The 22,501-nt window shown below is 53.4% G+C and overlaps 1 protein-coding gene and 2 long non-coding RNA genes across 5 annotated transcripts in view; 2 read left to right on the forward strand and 1 right to left on the reverse strand.

Annotated features, from left to right (window-relative positions):
* Nucleotides 1–4,239: 4,239 nt before the first annotated feature.
* The window catches only part of MAPRE3 (microtubule associated protein RP/EB family member 3), a 36,396-nt gene continuing 18,134 nt past the window's right edge, over nt 4,240–22,501 (reverse strand). Inside the window, exons 1-7 of one of the 3 annotated variants that reach the window (XM_079968986.1) lie at nt 13,967–14,046; nt 11,772–11,899; nt 11,455–11,600; nt 9,906–10,107; nt 7,040–7,191; nt 5,545–5,697; nt 4,240–5,392 (exon numbers count right to left, since the gene is read on the reverse strand). In XM_079968986.1, coding sequence (XP_079825112.1) covers nt 5,324–5,392; nt 5,545–5,697; nt 7,040–7,191; nt 9,906–10,107; nt 11,455–11,600; nt 11,772–11,892 — 843 coding nt within the window. In that variant the 5' untranslated portion in view covers nt 11,893–11,899; nt 13,967–14,046 and the 3' untranslated portion in view covers nt 4,240–5,323. Of the gene's footprint in view, nt 5,393–5,544; nt 5,698–7,039; nt 7,192–9,905; nt 10,108–11,454; nt 11,601–11,771; nt 11,900–13,966; nt 14,047–22,501 lie in introns of those variants that run through there. The other 2 variants (XM_079968985.1, XM_079968987.1) reach the window with 2 other exon arrangements.
* Nucleotides 14,174–18,501, forward strand: LOC307212075. The gene is made up of 3 exons (XR_013836799.1): nt 14,174–14,331; nt 15,511–15,638; nt 18,365–18,501. It is a non-coding gene; the product is annotated as an uncharacterized lncRNA (long non-coding RNA).
* The window catches only part of LOC307212024, a 448,212-nt gene continuing 447,166 nt past the window's right edge, over nt 21,456–22,501 (forward strand). Inside the window, exon 1 of the long non-coding RNA XR_013836737.1 lies at nt 21,456–21,527. This is a non-coding gene — a long non-coding RNA (uncharacterized lncRNA). The remainder of the gene's footprint in view (nt 21,528–22,501) is intronic.

The raw sequence follows: 22,501 nt of genomic DNA on the forward strand, positions 1-22,501 counted from the left end.
TGGACCCCATCCTGCCCCTTCCCTGCCCTTTGTGTCTCAAGAGATCACCATTTTCCTCTGGTTTACGGAAGAGTCACAGCTCAGTGCGAGCGCGCCTGCAGGCAGCCTGGGAGAGGGCCCTGCCAGCCAGTGAAGGCAATATTGATGACATGTAGGTGGGCCCAAGTCAGCTTTCCGTGTCCCCCCCATTTCACCAGGTATCCCTTGTGACCTGTGTCTCTCTTGGCTCTCATTTAAAACCAAGCTCTCTACCCGGCCCCAGCCAGCCTTTCCCTGAAGGGTGATCTCGCTCTCTTCATCTTGTGCTGATCTAGTGATTTGTGATGTATTTCAGAGAGGTTTTATGAATTTTATTGATTTTATGCTGTGCTATACTTTCTCAGTGTTCTGTTCGTTATGGAAAAACCCAAATGGCCGAAGAACGTCGAGAAGGATTGTGAGAAAGCTAGCCGTGCACCGAGCAAGTCGGCCAAGACAGTAGAAGCAGAGAAATGCTTTGTAAGCGTTCGGAGGCCATTAGCTATGTTGTGTTGCTGGCATTGCAATGCTAATAAATTGGTTTTGACCTTTCAAGCCTTTTGTAGCTTAGGACCCTCATACTTAGGGGACAGCCTCTCCTGGTCTGCCCCGCAGAGGACCCTAAGGTCCATGAATAATAGTAGCTTGAAGGTCTTGGGCCCTAAGGAAGCCAGACTACCCTCCGCCAGGACCAGGGCCTTCTCAGTGATGGCTCCAACCTGGTGGAATGCTCTGTCCCATGAGACCAGGACCCTGCAGGATTTAACCTCCTTCCGCTGGGCCTGTAAGACAGAGCTATTCCGCCTGGCCTTTAATTTGAATTCAGCCTGATCTTTTATTTCCCCTCCCTTCCCCTCCCCTTTTTATGAAGATCACCCACTCTGAGACCCCACAGCTAATTCTCCCCTGACCCCCTTGCTGGCCCAAGTAGGACCAATTCAGCCAGCTAGCCCTGGGGATTATCTAATGTTTATTGGATGGATTTCCCCCCTAAATTGATTTTTTGATTCTGAATTTATTGTTATTTACATTTTATACTTTATTTTATGTTGTTTTTTGTTGCATCAATTAAGTGTTTTAAATTTGTTGTTAGCTGCCCTGAGCCCGGTTTTCTGAACCGGGAAGGGTGGAGTATAAATAAAAAATTATTTATTTATTTATTAAACACCATTTAATTGATATGACTGGCATCTGGATTGACTGGCCATCCGAGGCAACCGAACCAGGGTACCAATAATCATTTTGGTATTTTCCCTAACAACTGGCGGTATAGTTGTTTTTTCTTTTGCAAAATACATAAATATCTGTTCTGTGCAAGGACACCCCCCCCCAATCCAATTTCTACATCTGAACCATGCCTGATCCACTTGCTCACCGTCCCAACTCACACAGCAGTGGCAGAACCGACTACGCCTGAGCAACAGGCTAGACGCCACACGGAGCTGAGGATGGGATAAGTAAGTTTCTCAGCCATTTGGTTCTCAAAACTTCCCCTCCCCGAGAGACCACCTGAAAATTGCCGAGAGCCTTGGTGAGCCATAGTTAATTTTTCTGCCTGTTGCACCCATTGCAATAATAATAATAATAATAATAATAATAATAATAATAATAATAATTATAATTTATACCCCGCCCATCTGGCTGAGTCTCCCCAGCCTCTCTGGGCGGCTCCCAATCGAGTGTTAAAAACAATAGAGCATTAAATATTCAAAACTTCCCTAAACAGGGCTGCCTTCAGATGTCTTTTAAAAATAGGATAGCTGCTTATTTCCTTCACATCTGAAGGGAGGCCGTTCCATAGGGCGGGCGCCACCACCGAGAAGGCCCTCTGTCTGGTTTCCTGAAACCTCACTTCTCGCAATGAGGGAGTATTTTGCAATGTGTTGTGCTAGGTGCTGCATGGTTTTTTTATTGTATTTTTGCAGACAGACCACAGACCACCCAGATGAAGCTCTTGGGCCACTGCTTTGGGAGCCCCTCTTCTAAGAAACAAGTCAGGTGGGAAAAGACCAGGAGGAGAGAGACCCTCTCTGTGATCTGCTTGAAAACCTGCATGGAACCCAACCCAAGAATACCAAGAGGGGTGTGCATTGACACAAACGGCAAGTGTGTGTTGACTCATAAAGTACCAGGGCAGCACAGCTGGTCTTCCCCTTGAAAGCCCCCCCCCCACAGCTGTGCTTCTATTCCACTAACACAGAGACCGTCATTCCACTTCTCTGAGTGTTTGTAAAATGCTAAGGTTGTAATTCAGATTGAGACCCAAAGAAGAGTCCTTTTGAATTCCTGTAATCCAGTTTGACAGGCCTCACCTCATTCAGCCGGTGTACTTTTTGCCTACAAGAACTTCTTGCGTCTTGGCGAACCTCTCCACCTCCACGTTGGGTCAGCCGTTTTACCTCCAAGCCACAGAGGAAATGGGTGGGGTGGGGGGAGGTGGTCTTCCTGGTTCCTGTGTGCAGAAGCCCCCGCTCTGGGCTCCCAAGCAGGGGCAGCCTTGGCGGAGCTGTGAGGACAGGGCCAGACACAAGACCACAGATGGCACCTGGCAGGGACTGGCTTCCCCTGCCCACGGAAGCTGGGAGAAGCCCTCTTGGATGATGAGGATAAGGAATGGTCATGAGATGCCTGGATTGAACCCTGGGAAAACTCAGCTAGCAGTGAGAGGAAGAACTGGACACCCCATGGGATTATCGGGAGGAATCTTGCAGTTACGACTGACAGGCAGAGAGCTGGAAGTCCCTTTTATTCATCTCTCTCTCTTGCTTTATTCTGTTATTGTTCTTAATCCTTTGCTCTTATCGATCACTTTCATTTTTCTATTTCTTCCTGAAATAGAATTTTATTACTTCCTTTCAATACTCTCAATGTATTTTGGTAAGAAAGAACTTCATACAGGTGAAGATGATGGAAAGCTGGTGAAGGACCCCGTAGGAGAGGCAGGGGAGGGGAGACTTCCCAGGGGAGGGGGGAGGCTGGGGGAATGAAGGGCTGCTCCCAGGTGAGAGCTGGGAGGGACACCCTTCCCTGTATGGGAGAAAAGTTAGGATATATCAGTGAGAGGGGACCTTAGGTTAGGATATAGTTCCGTTCCACCTTAAAAGGAACAGGCATAGAATCATAGAATCCTAGAGTTGGAAGAGACCACAAGGGCCATCGAGTCCAACCCCCTGCCAAGCAGGAAACACCATCAGAGCACTCCTGACATATGGTTGTCAAGCCTCTGCTTAAAGACCTCCAAAGAAGGAGACTCCACCACACTCCTTGGCAGCAAATTCCACTGTCGAACAGCTCTTACTGTCAGGAAGTTCTTCCTAATGTTTAGGTGGAATCTTCTTTCTTGTAGTTTGGAACCATTGCTCCGTGTCCGCTTCTCTGGAGCAGCAGAAAACAATCTTTCTCCCTCCTCTATGTGACATCCTTTTATATATTTGAACATGGCTATCATATCACCCCTTAACCTCCTCTTCTCCAGGCTAAACATGCCCAGCTCCCTTAGCCGTTCCTCATAAGGGATCGTTTCCAGGCCTTTGACCATTTTGGTTGCCCTCCTCTGGACACGTTCCAGTTTGTCAGTGTCCTTCTTGAACTGTGGTGCCCAGAACAGGCATTACTGTTGTGTGTTACATGCCTGTTTACAGTCCAGCACAGTCTGCTGGGAACTTCCGTTGTATATTGCTTTTGCTATATTGCGTTTTGCTTGGACATGAAGGGAAGCAGGCATGTTTTTCCTTTGTTCCTGAACTATGCTGAATAAACGCCTATAAATAATGCTTACATATGTCTCTGTCCACCACTTCCATTGTGAGAAGTTATTCACTCTGCTGATTAGAGCATGCCAAGTCTCTAAAGGTGTCTGAGGCTTGTGTCGCTGATTTATGCTGTTCTGAGAACCGGAGTTCGCCCGGCTGCTGGCCGGTAGCTGGAGCCTTCTGGGGGGCTGCCAAAATGCCCCGTCTCCCCAGACACATCCCAACACCTTATAGTCTTCTAACTCCTTTTCTTCTTTCTCTTTCTTACCATTTTTGGTTTAGAAATTGTTTTATTTGTTTCATTGTGTTGTGAAAAGCCTTAATAAAACTTGGGCTCTATAAGAAAGCAAAGATTGCCCCCAGCCGCAAGAGTAACCACGAAAGGGATTAGCCCCACGCTTTGGGGGGGGGGCAAGGCCTGCAGACTGGAGTGCAGGCAGGACTCCATGGCACAGAGGCAGCAGACAAGTTCTCGAACCACACAACTTTTATTTTAAATAAAACGCAACACAGATGCAGGCTTTGCACACCGGTGTCTGTGATCAAACAGGCAATGCAAAACGAGGAACAGGCCAAGGCAGAGTTTGTGTGGCAATCTTGTCAAAACAGCATGAACTAAAACCTTGGTGGGCCACAACTGGGGGGAGCCGGCAAAGGCCTGAGCCCCTCCCAATGGTGGGCGTCCCAAGGGCAAGAACGCAAACCAAAGAGATGTTTATGAGAAACAGATGGATCTGGGGGTTGGGGGGAGAGCTCCTGTCCACCCTTCTCTTCCCAACTGCAAGGCTGCCATGTTCCCGGGTCACCCCCCCCCCATGAAGCTCCTGGCAGAGGAACGCAGCCATCTATGAAGTTCTCCTGCCCTCAACCCACTTGATATGTCAGACAGAGCAGCTGGAAAAGCCACATTCTCAGCAGCCTAATTAAAGTAACCCCAATAAATAAATATTCCAAGTCCAAGCCCTCCCCTCCTCCCACCCGCCACCCAAATTAGCAAGCCTCCAGTGCTGGGCCTGGCCCCCCCGGCTCGCACACCCCCAAAACTCCCCCGAGCCGGGAGGGGGTGCCAGAGCTTGGCTCCGCACAAACACAACAGGCAAAGTGCAAGTGAAATCCAGTACGGAAAAATATACAAAGAATTTGTCTCTCAATATAATACAAGGGATTGGGAGCGCTCACACCCAAGACAACTGGAGAAAGAATAAAATTATTCAATAAATAAGGAAGATGGGGTGGGATGGGAGCGGGGCGGGGGGGGGGCAGAGCCCGGGGCACCGGACCCAGCATCCTGCCCCACCGCAGGCCTATTTACAGCGCTGGTCTCCTCTCTCTAGGGACGCTTGTTTACCAGGTAGTCGTGGGCTTCCCACGGGATCTGCGGAACGCACAGAAAGCACCGCGGGCCTCTCGGGTCGGTAGAAACCTGTTATAATGTGTGACTGTGCAGGAGGAGGCTGTACAATGCAAAACCGTAAATGTCCATGGCCTGTGAGGAGTGTGGGGCGGTCGGTCATGGTGGGGCAGCGAGCAAGCGCACAAGGGCGGGGGCCCAGCTAGTATTCATCCTGGTCCTCCGGGTGCTGCTCGTCCAGCTCCTCGTCCTCTGGGGGGGCAAAGCCTTCCTGCAAGGACGGGGAGAAGGAGTGAGACACAGGCGGGGCCAAGTGGGCTCCCCCCCCTGCCAGGCTCACCAGCCAGGGCTGCTCCCACCTCCCTCCAAGAGCAGCGGCCAGGGCTGGGGCAAGGGCAGCTGCACCCCCCGGCTGGCACCCACCTCCGTGGCATACAGGATGCCGATGATGCCTGAGATGATGGGGCTGTTCTCACTCTCGTGCTCCTGGCAGATCAGCTCAATGTCTCGCAGTTTGCTGAAGTAGAAGTCGCGCTCCTTCTCCAGCCCATCCACCGTCAGCTTCAGGTCCACCAACTGCCCCCGCCCCGGGGAGAGAAGGGGCAAGGTGAGCCAGGGTGGGCAAGGGGGCACCAACCCCAGCAGCCCCTCCTACCGCAGCCGAGATCAAGGCCAAGGGCAAGGCCTGCACAGACCTTGCAGGGAGATGCCCTTTAGGGATGCAGTAAAGGGAAGGGAAAAGGCTGCTCTTCTTCCCCAGACTCACACAGGTGGGTTTCAAAAAGTTCACACTTAATTATAATTATAATTATAATTATTATACCCCACCCATCTGGCTGGGTTTCCCCAGCTACTCTGGGCGGCTTATAGCTTATCTAAAAACATAAAACATCAAGCATTAAAAACCTCCCGATACAGGGCTGCCTTCAGATGTCTTCTAAAAGTTGTGTAATTCTTTATCTCCTTGAGATCTGGTGGGAGAGCGTTCCACAGGGAGGGCACCACTGCTGAGAAGACCCTCTGCCTTTTGTCCCACAGGCTCAGTCTCAGCTAAGGGGGTGTCAACCCTGGTTGTGGGCTTCTCAGAAGAGGCGTCTGCTTGGCCAAAGTGAGATGGGCCCCCTTTGGCCTGACCCAGAAGCCTCTACTTAGGTTCTTTTCTCTCTCCCCCCCCCCCCAATTTGTGTGTGTTTTGAAAAAACACTAATTCTTCAGATCACCATACTCATGGTAGGTAGGCAAATAAAAATAAAATAAAATGATGATGATGATGATGTTTTATTATTTATATCCTGCCCATCTGGCTGGGTTGCCCAGCCACTCTGGGCGACGTCCAAGGAAGAGGCAGGCGCTGCTGAGACCACCTGGGCGACTCCAGCTCAGGACAACAGCCAAGGGGCTGCTTCAGGGCATCAGAGGCCTGACCCACGTGGCTGGACGTTCTCTTGACCTGCTCTTTAAAGTGGGGGCACTCATTGACCTGATTTGGATTGACAGTAACAGGGTCCCCCAATATTCAAGTCAGGAAAAGGAGCCTCTGCAAAGCTCAAAGCCCTGCTGCCCCATAAAAGTAAAGGTAAAGGGACCCCTGACCATTGGTCCAGTTGTGACCAACTCTGGGGTTGTGGCGCTCATCTCGCTTTACTGGCCGAGGGAGCCGGCGTACAGCTTCCGGGTCATGTGGCCAGCAGGACTAAGCCGCTTCTGGCGAACCAGAGCAGCGCACGGAAACGCCGTTTACTTTCTCGCCAGAGCGATACCTATTTATCTACTTGCACTTTGACGTGCTTTTGAACTGCTAGGTTGGCAGGAGCAGGGACCGAGCAACGGGAGCTCATCCCGTCGCGGGGATTCGAACCACCGACCTTCTGATCGGCAAGTCCTAGGCTCCACCCGCGTCCCCTTCCCTGCCCCATACCTGCTGGTTAAGCTCCAGGATCTGGGCATCTGCTTCGCTGCCCCCATTCCGGGCCAAGGGAGGGTTTTTCCGTACAATATTGCTGGGGGCGACGTTCAGCCGGGCCGGATTCTGCAAGTTCTTGGGGCCTGTGGGGGAGGTTCGCTGTGGGACTGTGCAAAGAAGTCAGAGAGAAAGAAAGAGAAATGGAAGTTACTCAGGAGTCTCCCTGCAATCAGCCCCATCTGCTTCTGCTAGGGCGTGTGCCTGAGTGAGGCCTGCAAGAAGACCGTGTGCAGCTGGAGTCCCAGAGGTGGATTGGACAGGGGAGGGGAGGGGAGGGGAGGGGAGGGAAGGGAAGGGAGGAGAAATGGCCACTTAGGGTGCAGAGTTTGGGTGGAGGGACTGGCTGAAATCCAGCTCCCATGGGTGCTCTGCACCACTGCAAAGAGTGACTGCTTGGCGGGGGGCCTGGTTCTGGGTCCCCCTTCCTCCTGCCTCCCTGGGAGCCAAGGACAAATAATTCTCTCCCCCCACCCCCAGAGCAGAGAGGCTTTTCCTCCCGCCATGCCCACCATCACAGGGCAGCAGCGTCAAGCTACACACATGCAGGAAAGAGCCGTGCCCCCAGCCAGCCCCCCCCCAGCGGGTGTTGCTGCCACCGCAGAGCAAAGCAAGCCGCTAGGGAGAGCCATGCAGGGCGGCCCTGGGAACCCCACTCCTCTTTCTGGGCTCATCTCTGGACTCATCACATCAATGCCGGAGCTCGCCCCATTCACCTGGGGCCTGCAATTCACCTGGGGGGGGCCTTCTGTCCCCCTCAAGCGGAAGCTCCAGCAGGAAGGAAGCTGGTTGCCGCAACCAAGGTCAGCCCAACCCTCTGCCACCATGGCCTGCTCACCCAGAGCTTCTGTGTGTGTGTGTGTTCCATATTGTGACTTAGGTATCCCCTCCCTGGCTCAGGGAGGGTGTCTGGGGGGCAGGGGGACTTCTTCTATCACCCCTCGTCAGGGTCCCTTCGTCCGGAAAAGGCCAGGGGGAGACCAGGCCCTGGACAGGGGGGCATCTCCACTAACAGGCCTTGAAAGGTGGAGAGGAAGCGGGCTTTGGGTGCTGCCACCCAGGTTCCAATCTGTAGGGGTGCAAATATCCAGAGTGTGGGGGTCAGGTGGAATTGCTATGAGGAATTATGAAAAATGAAGCAAGCCATTGTGTCTGCGATGAAAGCATGGCGTTGGCTGGGTTTCATTCATTGAGAGTGATTTCTGATCGAATCCCACAAGCCTCTGCACCTCTGCCATTTGCTTTCTCTACGCCTGACAGGCACGTATAAGCATTCTAGGACACAGACCAGTTGCCGGCTGCTGCATCAGGCATCCTGGGTCATAAAGCTAGAAGGTAGCTTTGATGTAGTTTGTTAATCGTTCACAAGGAGATGGTAAATACTACCCATCCTTCCTCTCCTGTTTACTGCTGTTTATGACCTCCGGAGTTTCCTCAAAGCATTCCTCTTTGCTTCCTGTTTTATTTACTCTCAGCTATGTCTGCATGCTCAGAGTAGTCTTTGTAGTTAACAGGATTTCTTCTGATCTGACTTTGTCCCATGTGGGTTTTTTTGAAATGCTCAGAGGAAATCTGATTGGTTCTTACGAACACTGTGTAAAAAGTTCTTTTGTGAATAAAACGACTTGGGCCAAGGGGTGAGGAGGGAATTATTATACGCACTCCTCCCAGAGTCTTGCTGGTCAAGCTTTGTGTATTTTATTAACCAGAGTCTAATCCTTCCTTTGCCATACCAATCCCCTCTAAAAAGCTGGGGGGTTCCCTGAGCAGCCTTGGGCACACAACCCTCTTCCAGCCTCTGGGAAGCAGAGAAAGGAAACATGGGACAGGCGAGGACTGAGGATCCCCCAGACCCAGCCAGCTCTGAGCCTACAAGGGTAGGGCATCAAACGCCTGAGCCCAGGGCATCGTGTGGCTTTGCAGCAGCCACCCCCCTCAACCTGCCTCCTCTGTGAAATGGGCATATGTGGCTCACTCCAAAGGGAGAACAGGAAGGGGTGTGCTCTGCAAGCTTCCGAGGAGGGGGAAGAGCAGCTCTGAGCAGGCCAGGCCTGGGCGCCACAGCCCCCACCCCCAAAGGCAAAGGCGGCCCTGAACGTCTTCTGAGAAGAGCAGCCGAATTCCACAGACAGGCATGAGCCGGTGTGAGACAGGTTGCAGCATGCAATGCAGCCAGGCCCCATCTGCTTATGCACAGCGCCAAGCTGAGAGGGGTCGTTTCCTCGGGAGGAAGCAGGCTGAGCCCTGCTGGCATGACCAACCCACAGGGCTACGTGGACCCCAGAGGCTAATGCAGTGTTAGGCTGCGCTAACAGAAGAGCAGAGCCCTGGTACAGGAGGCCAGCTTTTAAGAACGGCGTTGGCAAACTGCAGCACGTCTGCAGAAGGGTAGCCAGGACTGCTGAGGAGTCTGGAGACCCCGCCTTAGGAGAAATGGTTGCAACTCACTCTCTTTAATAAGTTTCTCAATCACGCTCTTTTCTAAGGTCACCTGGAATCTGGAATGCCCAGAGGACTTCTCTGCTGTCGGACCCTGCTTGCTCCCCCTCCTTTCAGACCCGCCTCTGGTTCAATCCTGGGCAGGGCTGGGGACGCGCTCCCTGCCTGGAATTCCTCCCAGCACAGACCAGTGGGTCTGACTCGGGATAAGGCGGCTTCCTGGGTCCCTAGGCTGCACAGCAGGATCCTGCCTCCCACGCCAAGGGAGGTGGGCTCCCCTTCCCCCCTCCCCCCGGTGCCCTGGGAGTTGCCAAGCTGGATGCCGGGGTGCCACGTCATGCTGGAGGCCGGATCCTGGGGTGCCCGCTGGCTCTAGCGACATTACCTGCAGTGCCAATGGGTTTCTTGAGTTTGTTGAAGATCTGATCACCTGGGTTTGGAGAAGGCGCCACCTCCTGGCCTTGCCTCGCCAGTAGCGGGTTGTACTCCTTCCCATCGTAGTTGGCGTCAAAGAATTTCTTAAACCACTGAATGAACTCAAAGTTGTCCTGGAACTTCCCCTTCACCAACCTCTCCACTGAGATGATCTGCAACAAGTCCAGGAGAGAGAGGGGGAAAGATCATTAAGAGATACCTGGTCACTCACAGAACCTCAGAGCCAAAAACGTTTGTAGTGATCAGGTGGGATTGCTATGAGGAATTTAAAAAAATACGGAGCAAGCCATTTGTGTCCGCAATGAAAGCATGGCGTTGGCTGGGTTTGAGCCATTTTGATGTGATTTCTGATCAATCCATGCCTCTGCATCTGTCCTATTTTTCTTGCTTGACAAGTCACATACACATGTTGACTTTTTGCAGTATGGTAGCGCTGCAGAGAGCTTGCTGGGGAGACCATGCATTAAAAAGGGACTCAAAAATAACTTAAACAAGGTTTTAATAAGAAAAAGAAGAACTCCATTTACACTAAATACATCAACAACAAACCAGACCCAACCACCAAGCCGTCCCCCAGGGTAATGGGAGAGCTAGGTGCTGCTCCTTATATACTACACCCAATTGCTGACACACCTTAAACAGTACAACTCAGCAGCACCTGCTATGTTTCACAGCTGTAAAGCTGGGTCTCGTTATTTTGCTCTGGCCCCTTAAAGATATACACATCGGGTGGAACAATGATGAACCTTTACATTTAAAAAAACCATTCAACAACACAGTCCAGTTGCCAGTTGCTGCACTAGGCATCCTAGGCCATAAAATAATAGGCAGTTCTTTGATGTACCCTTCCTTGGTTTTGTTAATCTTAGGGCCAAGAAATAGTTTCAGATGAAGGTGACAAAGATCCCCGCCTCCTTGCCATCCTTCCTCTCGTGTTTATTGCTTGTTTATGACCTACGGGGTTTGGCTGAATGCATTCCTCCTCTAGTCCTGTTTTATTTACTCTCAGCTATGTCTGCATGCTCAAAGCAGTCTTTGTAGTTAACAGGATTTCTTCTGAACTGACTTTGTCCCACGTGGGGTTTTTGAAATGCTCAGAGGAAATCTGATTGGTTCTTACGTACACTGTGTAAAACGTTCTTTTGTGAATAAAACGACCTGGGCTGGAGGGTGGACGGGAATTATTATTGGCACCTCCTCCCAGAGTCTTGCTGGTCAAGTCTCTGTGTGTATTCTATTAATCAGAGTACAATCCTTCCTTTGCTTTGGGAACGCTACAAACCTTGTTGGCCAAACCCATGGTCTTTATTCATACAGATGAAAATCCCACATGCAAGCCAAGGGTGCCCAGCCTCTGAGAAACGGAGCCAGGGCTGCCAGCTGGAGCCAAAGCCTTCCCGTAGACCTCTGCCTCCAGCCCTGACACCCAGCTCCAGGGCTGCACCAGTGGGAGCCCAAGGCAAGCCCCCTCCCACGCCGCCTCCCTTCCGGAGACCCACCTTGTCCACACCCATTTTCTTGAAGGCAGCCTGCAGCACCTTGAAGTTGTGGATGAACTCGTGCTCCAGCTTAGCCTGGAACTTAACCTTCCTTAGGTGGATGCAGCCCGGAAACAGCATGTCCATGAACTGGCAATAGGCAGCCCCTGCCAAGGGAAAGGGCACAGAAATTGGCTTCTCCCACACAGTCTCTGGAACCCAGCACAGCAGTCAAGGTCCCTGCTTCTCCCTACGCCCCAAGCCACTGACGGTTCAAGGCTACCCGCACTGCCAGGGCTGCACCACCCCATCGCCGCCCCTTCTGACCCCCGCCGTACCTGAGCACAGCTGCTCGATCTTGGTGTAGTTGAGCTGCAGGGAGTCGTTGACCCACGCAAGCATGTCATGGCGACTCAGGTTCTCGCTCGTCACAGAAGTGGAATATACATTGACGGCCATGCCCCAACTGCAGGGAGAAGGGAGGGAGGTGTTACTCGCCAGGGAGCATACGGGAGCAAAGTGGTTCCAAAGGCGAGGCCTCAGGTGCTCAGGACTGAGCCCAAGACCTCAGCGCACCTGTCAGGGGTTCAGGAGCAGAGGCACAGGGAGGAGAGGAGATGGAGAGCGAGGGGGAGGAATCCGAGGGGAGCGTAGGAGAAGAGGACAGTGGACCGAGGGATTCCACAAGCCTCTCCAGCGAATCGGAAGATTCACAGAAGGGGGCGCCAGGGGTAGGGGGTTCCCAAGGGGAACGCCCCAGGAGCAAGGGGGGAGCAGAGACTCCCAGAGCAGTAGTTGGAAATCAGGACCAGCTTCCCCACCAGAGCAGAGTTGGGGGGAAGAGTCCCAAGGATCGGGGCCAGTGCATTCCCCACCAGGGAGAGAAGATAAGGCAGGGCTGACCACACCTCCATCGGGGAGTCAGACATCAGAGGAGAGGTCAGATCCGGCCAGTATTCCGGAAGAGGGAAGCAGTGACAGAAGCAGTGTAACGGTCAGGAGGAAGGTCACTGGGTTGGCGCGAGAGGCAGGTTCAAATGTACAGGAGCGCGGGACAGCAGAGAGTGAGGATTGGGAACCGGGTCCTAAAGCCCGCCGGAGGGAGGGGGAGGAGCTAAGCGACTCAGCGTCGGAAGAGTCCAGAAAGGGCAATGCCCCAGCGGGCAGGAGGACCCAGAGGAGGAGAGAGCAGCGGAAAAGGTGGAGCAGAGCTAGGATCTTAAACTGGTGTCATAGGGGAGGAGACTCAGACGGTACTTCGCCGGTCTAGGCTTTAAGACGTAGAGCTGCGCGCTACGGCTTGGAAATGGAAACTGAACCTCAATAAAGACTTTTGTACATAACTACAGCCTAGCGTTGGTCCTCTGTGAGCTGGGACCTAGAGGCAGCTCTGACAGCACCAAACACATGTTCTGCCATGAAGAAGCCTCAGCCCCTGTTGCTCTACAGCAAGGGCAGCAAACCTGGTTGGCCTAGCAGTCCAAATCTCCATCTCCACCCCCTGCCGAAACCACATTTGAAAGTGGCCAGGGACCACCTCCATCCGTCACCTGATGCCAGGCGATTGCAGAGACGGACTGGGCAGTGGGTTGACCCATGAGAGGGAGGAGAGGGCGGAGGGACCAAGCGGGACTCCACTCCAGCCAGCCAGCCAGCCAGGTCTCTCCCTGCCCCACACCGGATGCCACAAGCAATGTCAGGTGTGATTTGGGGAAAGTATTGGAGCTGTAACTTCCTGGCAGCAGATGACAGAACCATGAGACAGGTGTAAAATACTCAAGCAAGAAGGGGGAGGCTTGGTGGGCCAAATCTGACCCAGAGGCAGGAAGTCCCCACCCCCCGCTTTGCAGAACAAATCACATTGGGGGTTTTGGACAAGCCTGACTAAAGGCCATCCCAAGGCGAAACGGACAGGGTTCACTTCCATTCCACTCAATCAGCAGAAAAAGAAACTAATTCAGGAGCATGACCAGACAGTAGCTACTGCACCCCACAGCTCCCAGACAGGTGGGAGCTTCTCCCCCACCCCAGCAGGAGACTTCACGCAGCCCCTCTGGTTTATCCAGGGGGCTCCACCCACGGTGGCTGAGCCTGCCCTTCACCCAGGCCAAGGCCAAAGGCTTCTCCTGACCAGGACAGAGTCAGACTTCAGTTTTCCCCAGCAGCATCTTTCCAAAGAGGCAGGGAGAAGATGCCCAAAACTTTGCAGCACTTGAGCACAAAGGCACAAAAGGAGGATGGGAGCCCCCAAGGGCAGCCGGTGTTGCCACTAAGTCCAGGGGCCCCAGAGCAAGCTGTGCGTGTCAGACTCGCCCTCGGCCCTTCCGGCGGGAGAGAGGCCTCTCTGCCTTTTGCAAAGGAAGCTGCTTCTGCAGGGCAGCAAATGGGAGACGCACTGGCAGGCCCTGGCAGGCCCCGCTCTTCTTCCTGCAGGCACCCACTGCGCCACCAGGGGCATCACACTGGGGGGGACAGGCAAGGAGGAGAGGGATGGGCGCAAGTGAGGGGTCACTGAACAAAGCCCCCCTTTCACCTGGACAGGTGTCTGGGCCAGCGCCAGCACCAGCCCCACTGGCCATGCGGTTCAAGGAGGGCTGCCCTAGGAAGGGGGCTGGCAAACTCCCAGGCATGTCATAAAGCCCCACCTCCCGCCTCCTCAGCCAATCAGGAGGCAGGGCTGACACCATCTCTAGGCACACAGGGAATGAGAAAGTAGGGCTCCCCTCATCCTCTCTGGAACCCCAAAGCAGAGAGGGCACAGACAGAGCAGCCAGCCTCCGGTGCCAGGAAGGACAAAGGGCTGGAGCCCCACTCGGTCCCCCTCCAAGCCGGGGTCACCAAGCCAGGGACTCTGCCCCCAGGATCCCTCCAAGGAGGAAGACTGATCTGATGCAAGAGGTGGGGGCACTGCTCAGGACCACCGCTCTCTGCCAGGAAAAGGAACTCCGTTGCAGGAGAAGCACTGCCAGCAGAGAGCTCTCCCATGGACCTCCTGCCCCAGAGCGCTGCTTGGCTTCAGGGCTGTTTCCCTGAGGGGAGCTGGCAGAGATAATGCCTATGGGGCGGGTGAATGGACTGGGGAGAGCCTCAGAAGAGCTGGGGGGCTGCGGGACCACCCCAAAGGCTCGCCTAGTCCAGCCTCCCCTTTCCCCCAAGGCACAAGGACAAAAGCCCCTCTCCCACCACAGCCTGTCCAGGGAAGCCCCAAAGAGACAAAGCCCCAGAAGGCTCCAGGGCCGAAATCTGGTGGGTCTGACGCCAACCCTCCATGCCCCAAGGAAAGCCCCTCTGCTGCCTGAAGCTGCAAGGAGAGCAAATGGAAGCAGGGATGCCAAAGGACCAACCCAGGACACCATCCCCAGAGAAGTCCCACTGGGCTGGGGAGAGGTGGCTTCTTCTGGGCAGAGGGGGCCCCGTGGGTCAGCTCAGCCCAGCTTCTCCTCTGCCAGCCCAGCTCCAATGCTTTGGCATCCTCACCCAGGACTGGCACCAAACTGGCCTTTAGCAAGCACCCTCTTCCTCGATTTGGTCAATAAGGGGAGGGAAGGGGCATGGCCGGCCCGCCTGAAGCTGGTGCTTGGCCAGAGGAATTCTGCTGACCTCAGCCTTGCAAAGCACAGCAGGAAGGGGCTCCCTCACAATCTCCAGCCCGCCCCCCCTCCAGGGAGTTTCATTTAACAGCTGATAAGCCGCTTAAGGGCTGCTGGCTCCTCCCCTCCTAATCCCGCCCCCGAATGAGCGCCCAAGAAAGCAGGCTTGGCATGGCGGAAGAAAGGCTGGCTTGATTCCTGGGGCTGCATCCAGAGGCTCCTTTAATTCTGGGTCCTGATCCACAAATTCCACCCCAGAGTCAGAGGCCGTTAACAGAGCGACAGGGCAGGCAGGTGCCCCCTGGCTTGGGCTTGACTGGTTGAGACGCTGCGCACGTCACAAAGTTGGGTCACGTTCCCAGATACAGGACAGAGCCTGATTTCCCAGGTAAGCAGCGCTGCCTGGGCTCCCTTGCAGCGTCCAACGCCTTCTCCAAGCTTTCTATGCTGCCCAGGTAAATTGGCTTATCCCTTGACCTCCCTGCAGGCCTGCTAAATCTGGGCATCAGGCCTTGGTGCGTGGGGGGCCTCACACCAAGATGGCACCATGCTGCCTCTGGGAGCGGCAGGAAATCAGACAGAATGCGGAGGAAAAGACCTTCCTTTCGAGTCCAGGTATTTGAAGAAATAAGGGCCCTAGAACAGGGGCCAGAAAACTTCCAGCAGGGGGCCGCTCCACTGTCTTTCAGACCTTGGGGGGGGCGGACTATATGGGGGGGGGGATAAACGAATTCCTATCCCCACAAATAACCCAGAGATGCATTTTCAATAAAAGCACACATCTACTAATGTAAAAACACGCTGATTCCCAGACCGTCCGCAGGCCGGATTGAGAAGGCGATTGGGCTGGATCCGGCCCCCGGGCCTTAGTTTGTGGCGGGCCAGATTTAGAAGGTGACTGGGCCGGATCCAGCCCCCGGGGGGCCTTAGGTTCCCTACCCATGACCTGGAAGGAACCACCTTGGCTAAGAAGATCCCTCCCTCTCCCAGCCCCCCTTGCCTGAACATTTGTTTTACATTTTATTCTATTACACAGTGCTAATCCTAACTGGAGGAGGGAGTAAAAGAAGCGTTCAAAATTCCCATTGTTCTAGGTGTGTTTTGCAAGGGGAAATTTCATTAATGCGAGCAGTTTCTGAGCTCTGGGCACAATCCTGCACTTAAGATTTCAGATTAAAACTGCCACTGCTGGAAGGAAAGGAGGACCTTTTTCTGCCCCCCCACTGGAGAAGGGACCCTCATAAGAATATTAGGGGGGGTGGGCAGGGGAAATATGGCTTTGGTTTTTGCAGTCTTCAGATGAAGACTGGACCATGTTAAAAATGAACCTAAGATTTTAGCTGCAGTTCATTCATTTTCAGCTTTGTGTTCTTGTTATAAAAAAAGCACACTTTTGTGGCGCCCATAAGCTAGGTTTAAGGTGCCCTTCGGCTCCTAGCTTTCCTGCCTCAGTTTCTAAACCTGGGTTTAGAAAAGTGTTATACAGAACAGACTCCCCGACCTCCTCCCTATTCAAAACCCTCATTCTCTAAGTCCTGGGCAAAAATGGAAAGCAACACCCCCCCCCGAACCAAAAGCAGGCAGAGCAACACAAGCAAGGCAGACTGAAGGGGCTGCATCACCTGCAGCTGCCACAACGATGGGATCTTCCTAGAATCATAGAATCATAGAACTGTAGAGTTGGAAGGGACCCTGAGGATCATCTAGTCCAACCCCCTGCAGTGCAGGAATATGCAGCTGGTCCATACAGGGATCGAACCTGCAACCTTGGTGTTATCAGCACCATGGTCTAACCAACTGAGCTATCCAGGCTCATCCTGTCATCTCCCAATCAGGCAAAGGACCTGCAGGTTTTGTGACCTACACACCATAAACCCTTTGCCCACCCAGGAGTACCAGTGCCCCCCCCCCCCGCGGACTGTCTGGTCTAGGCTGATTCCAGAGGCCTCAGCACAGCAACACGTAGCCCAGCTGGGATAGCTCCGTCAGCAGAGCACAAGACGCTTAATGTCATGGTTGTGGGTTTGAGTCCCACAAGATTCCAGCACTGCAGGGGGTTGGACTAGATGACCCTCAGGGTCCCTCCCAACTCAACAGTTCTGTGATTCTATGACTTTGTAACAGAAGCCCCAGGCCCATCTTGCTGCTGGCTCTTGACAGTCCGCCCCTCTGCACCCACCAAAGTCAGGAACTGGGGCCGGGGGGCGGGGGGCAGCTGGGCTGAACAGATCAGATTAAGGGGCTAAATCTGCTTTCACTTTTGCCGCAAGAGATTGAGTGCTTAATGCACGGCCAACAATGAAAGTCAGGATTAGGAGAGCGGGGGGGGGGGGGCACATCCGTCAGGAACCTCCTGCAGCCGCCCCACTGCTTTGTGTTTGGCTGCCCCAAGGAGCGCCGTCTCCCCAGTGTTTTGGGGTGGAGCGATCCTGGCCTCCTTTCCAGAAGTGCCTGCCCCTCTTCCCACAGAGCCCCACGGGGCAGACTCTGCTCCAGCTGAGCCATTTTCTTCGGATCCTGGGACACGCTGCCTCCTGGCCACAGGCTGGGTGGACAAACTAGGCCATCAGCCACTCAGCTCCCTCGGGCAGCTGCAAGGGATGCTGGCATACATATGGTGGGACTTTGGGTGCCATTTGCCAGATGGGAGGGCTCCTCACCCACCCGTCGCCTGGAGGGGGGATTAGAAAAGCAGATTGCGATGCAGGGCAAGGCAGGGAGAAGCTCTGCCTACCCAGGACCACTTCTGAGTGGGGCCAGGAGAACTGCCCCCGCTTGCCCAAGAAGCCTCTAGCAGGGCCAGCAAGAGGCACATTGAGAGAATTGGAGGATCCGCCTCACGCCCCATGACCAAGTGATGTGGGGAGACAAGCACTCATGCTCTGCAAAACAGGGAAGCCATTCCACCCACTGGCCTATGACTCAAATAGGTGAGCCAAGCCACAGGCTCCCAGCGAAGCATTTAACACATCAGCTGTTTGGCCTGGTGTTGGGAATTCCCTCCCCTGAGGGCGGGAATTAGGATGCCGTAGCCAATCCTCCAGAGGGGAAGCCCACCAAAGGAAATCTCCCAAGGCACCTCATGACACCCTTTGGTCCCTGATCCCCCCCCCCAAAAAAGCTGCAAGGGGCTGGGGGAGGAGAAGCAGACCCCCCCCCCAGAACAAGAGATTTGGAATATTTGCAAGAGCAGGACTGGCTGGGGGAAAGTGGACACACAAAGCCACAGTCAGACCACACCAGGGCTGGCCAAAGACTGATCCAGAGCTGGGAAGACCTTGTCAGGATCCCTGGGATAAAGAGCATCTCCCTCTCTCACACCCACCAGTGAAAAACCACAGGGGGGAAGGGGACAGAGCTGGCATCTTCCTTAGAAGAAGCTGGACAGCTCAGCTGGTTAGAACATGGTGCTGGTAACGCCAAGGTTGCAGGTTTGATCCGCCTATGGGACATTCTGCATCTTCCTACATCGCAGGGGATTGGTCTACGTGACTCTCAGGGTCCGTTCCAACTCTACTATGCTGTGATTCTGTGATTCTAAGTCACCTGTGGAAGTCAAAGCTCCCCTGGGCAAGACCTGGTTGTATTGCTGCCAATGCCATGGAACTATTCATCATAGCTATAGACTTAACATTTAAAAGTATGCCCCCCACCCAAACACCTTGCCACCATCCTTCCCATTTCCCAAATAAAATGTAGCCCTTAAACTGCCCTGACTTGCACTTTCTCACACTTTCCCCCCCTAGTCAGGCATTTCAGTTCAGCTACTTTGGGCTACTGAAAAAACTCCTGAGTTATTTACCCTGCAGCGTGTGAAATTATCCCAGCACACCTTGTGATATGGCTTCCTCTGACGCTCAGCTGGGTGCCGCAGGGGCCAGGAGCATTCCACCAAGGAAGCGCTGTATCGTTTGGTTGCTGTTGGAGGGTCCCCTTGCTTTATATGCTGTGCAAGTCAAGAGACCTGGACAAATGGGCTGCCTTTCCACTGGCTCTCCAGGGTGGACTTGAGCCATCTCCTGCTTGCACTTAAAGGTGAGCAACGGGCAACATGATGACTGAAGTGCACAAAATGATGCCTGGCCTGTGGAGAAGCAAAGGCTGCTTGCCCCCCCCCCCCTTACCCTGAAGCAGTGGTAGGTAAACAGCAGGCATCCTGATGTTACAGGGCCAGGCTGACTGGAGCTGATGGGAGTCCCACAGCAACTGGGGGGGGGGGGAGGGACGGGGACGACAGATTTCCCAGTCCAGCTCTGAAGAGCTTCGCTTCTTCACAAGGCAGGGCACTCTGCCCCTCTGACCTAACTGCCCTTCCAGGCTCCCTGAAACGCAAGATGGCACCTTTGTCTCTCCAGCCCAGAAGCCTCCAGAGCCTTTGGCAGAGAAGAGGCCTTTGCCAGCAACTGGGCCTTTCAACATGCAGAGCACACGGCCCAGCCAGCCCACAACGCTCTGTGTCCTTTCGGGACAAGGAAAACAGCACGCCTTGTACCCCTTCAACTCTTGGGTGCACTTGGAGGGGTTTTTCCTGCAGGGAAAAGGCCCCAACCCAGGCTGGCTCAAGGGCCACCAGGCAGAACCTGGCTCATGCTTTAAGAGCTGAGCCTGGAAAGCCCAGATGCGGCCAAGGCGGCAGCTGATGAGAGAGGGAGAGAGTGTAATTCCTCCAGGAGGCGCCTCCAGCTCCCAACATGGCTCTTAGCACAGGTGATCTTCCTTGGAGCTGCCTAGGCTATTGGGGGCGGGGGGGGGGGGAAGGGGAGGGGAGGGGAGGGGAGGGGAGGGGAGGGGGCAACCACAGCACAAGCCATCGTGGCACAGGGGAAGGAGGTCAACCCCACCCCCATGCCCAAGGTTGCTCTCCCTGGGCCACCAACCTGGGAAGGGGACAAGGAATGTGGGTGCCTCTCTGGAGAATTACCAGGCATGGGAGCGCCAGTCATTTGCCCCTGGATGCCAGAAGGGGAAGCAAAAGAGAAATCCTGTGGGCAACTGACCAGAGGGGCAGCAAGCTGGGACTGGGGTCCTGAGGAGAGGCTGTTGGGGAATTATTATTATTATTATTATTATTATTATTATTAAAGCTATTATTATTAAAGTTATTATTATTATTATTATTATTATTATTATTATTATTATTAAAAATAATAATAATACCCCAGCCACTCTGGGCGGCTTCCAACAAAATATTAAAATACCGTAATACATCAAACATTAAAAGCTTCCCTAAACAGGGCTGCCTTCAGATGTCTTCTAAAAGTCTGGTAGTTGTTTATCTCTTTGACATCTGGTAGGAGGGCTTTCCCCAGGGTGGGTGCCACCACCGAAAAGGCCCTCTGCCTGGTTCCCTGTAACTTGGCTTCTCGCAATGAGGTAACCGCCAGAAGGCCCTTGGAGCTGGACCTGTGTGTCTGGGCTAAGCGATGGGACGAATGGAACAGAATGAGCCAAGAACACCTGCAGGACTCTGCACCACAGGAGGAAACAGAGAGACAGATACAGCCCCAGTTGCAGCCCCCCTGACCCCCAGCAGCCAAGCCTGAAGCTCACAGCCCAAGAGGGACCAAGCTCCTTCCTGGGTCCTCTGGCCCAAGCAGCCTCTGCAGCCGCCCCCTTCCAGGAAGAGGCACCAGTGTGACCTTTCCTGGGAAAATGCTGAGATGGGAAAAAGGAAACCAGAGTCCATGGGAGCCCCAAAGGCAGGGAAGGAGGACCCGGGCTGCTGACCTCTAACTGGCCAACACTTCAGGACAGGAGACCCCGTACGCAAAGGCAGGCAGCCCTTCCCATGCAGGCAAAGCCCAGCACAGATGGCAGGTTGAGGGGGGAAAGCAGATCAGAGACAGTCCAAGAAGGAGGAGCCATAAGGAGGGAGGAAGAGGAAGAGGAAGAGGAAGAGGATTGCCACATGCATATTTGGACCTGGTGCATCTGCCACAACATCCACCCAGAGCGGGTCTTCCTTCACAGCTGCTGGTGGGTTTGAAGTGGTTTGCCCTTGGATGCAGGCGCCCCCAGGCCCACGAGGGAAGGGGACTGCAAGTTCCAGCCACGCTTGTGGGGCAGGGAGACGGGAATAATACTAATTTAAAAAATATATAATTTTTTATTTAAACCCCACCCTTCCCGGTTCAAAAACTGGGCTCAGGGTGGCTAACAACAAATTTAAAACAATTTAAAAAGCAGCATAAAATACGGTATAAAAACATGAGTAAGAATAAAAATCAAAAGTCAAAAAGCATCTACCATATTTTTCGCTCTATAAGACGCACCAGACCACAAAATGCACCTAGTTTTTGGAGGAGGAAAACAAGAAGAAAAAAAATTCTGAATCTCAGAAGCCAGAACAGCAAGAGGGATCGCTGCGCAGTGAAAGCAGCAATCCCTCTTGCTGTTCTGGCTTCTGTGGTAGATGCGCAGCCTGCGTTCGCTCCATAAGACGCACACACATTTCCCCTTACTTTTTAGGAAGGAAAAAGTGAGTCTTATAGAGCAAAAAATATGGTACATAATCCCAGGGCTAGCTGGCTGAATTAGTCCTACTTGGGCCAGCGAGCAGGCCAGGGGAGATTTAGCTGTGGAGTCTCAGAGTGGGTGATCTTAAGTAATAAATAAATAAATAAAAGTGGGCCTTGCACAAGCTTCTAGTTTCACTGCAATCCAGAAGTCTTGTGTTTTGCCCATGGGTTGCACCATGAATTGCTGGTGTAATGGATCATTAACTTACTGCTCATAGTCACTGTCTCCTGCATCTGACTGGAGAGAGCATCAGTTTCACGCAGGGAAAAGGGCTTGTTATTTATCTCCTTGTGGAACGCCACCACTTCAGAAGATGCTCAGATCAAGGAGGCGTCAGGTGTACAATACAGGAATGAGCGACTTAAGTAGGGCACCAGTCAAGAGAGTCGGGGGGGGGGGTAGCAGCAGAGGAGATTCCAGGGCAGGGGAAGAAGGGGGGGGGGCATGGCTGCAGCAGCGCAAACTGTTCCCCCAGGGCCATGTCCCAGCCTGCAACGTGCTTATTTCCAGAGAACTCAAAGTATGCAACAAGCAGTTCCCTATTTTAGTCCCACAGCCTGGCCAACAGTTGCTGTTCCTTGGGTCAGCTGTGGCGATGGTTTATTACGTACAACATCACCAACAGCTATGGAATCAGAGAGATGCAGGCTGACCCAAGACTTAGGCAGAACAACCCAAATGCACACACATACCAACATGGGGCACAACCCACCAGAAAGTTCATGATGTATTGATCAATAACCAGGTGAAAAACAGCACCGTACTCTTCCTGCTGGACTTGCAAAGGAGAACTTCTCAGAGGATTTGCTCAGTCAGTCAGTCTGGCCTGCGCCTCTCGCTCTGCAACCCCTTGACAGCACCCAAAATCCGCCACCTAACTGTGCCTCATCACCTTGGAAATACAGTAGACTGAAGGGCATTCTAAATACATCAAACAGCAATGCTTTCTTGAACCTATC

This window comes from Podarcis cretensis (assembly GCF_951804945.1).
Source record: "Podarcis cretensis genome assembly, chromosome: 3".
Taxonomy (NCBI): domain Eukaryota; kingdom Metazoa; phylum Chordata; class Lepidosauria; order Squamata; family Lacertidae; genus Podarcis; species Podarcis cretensis.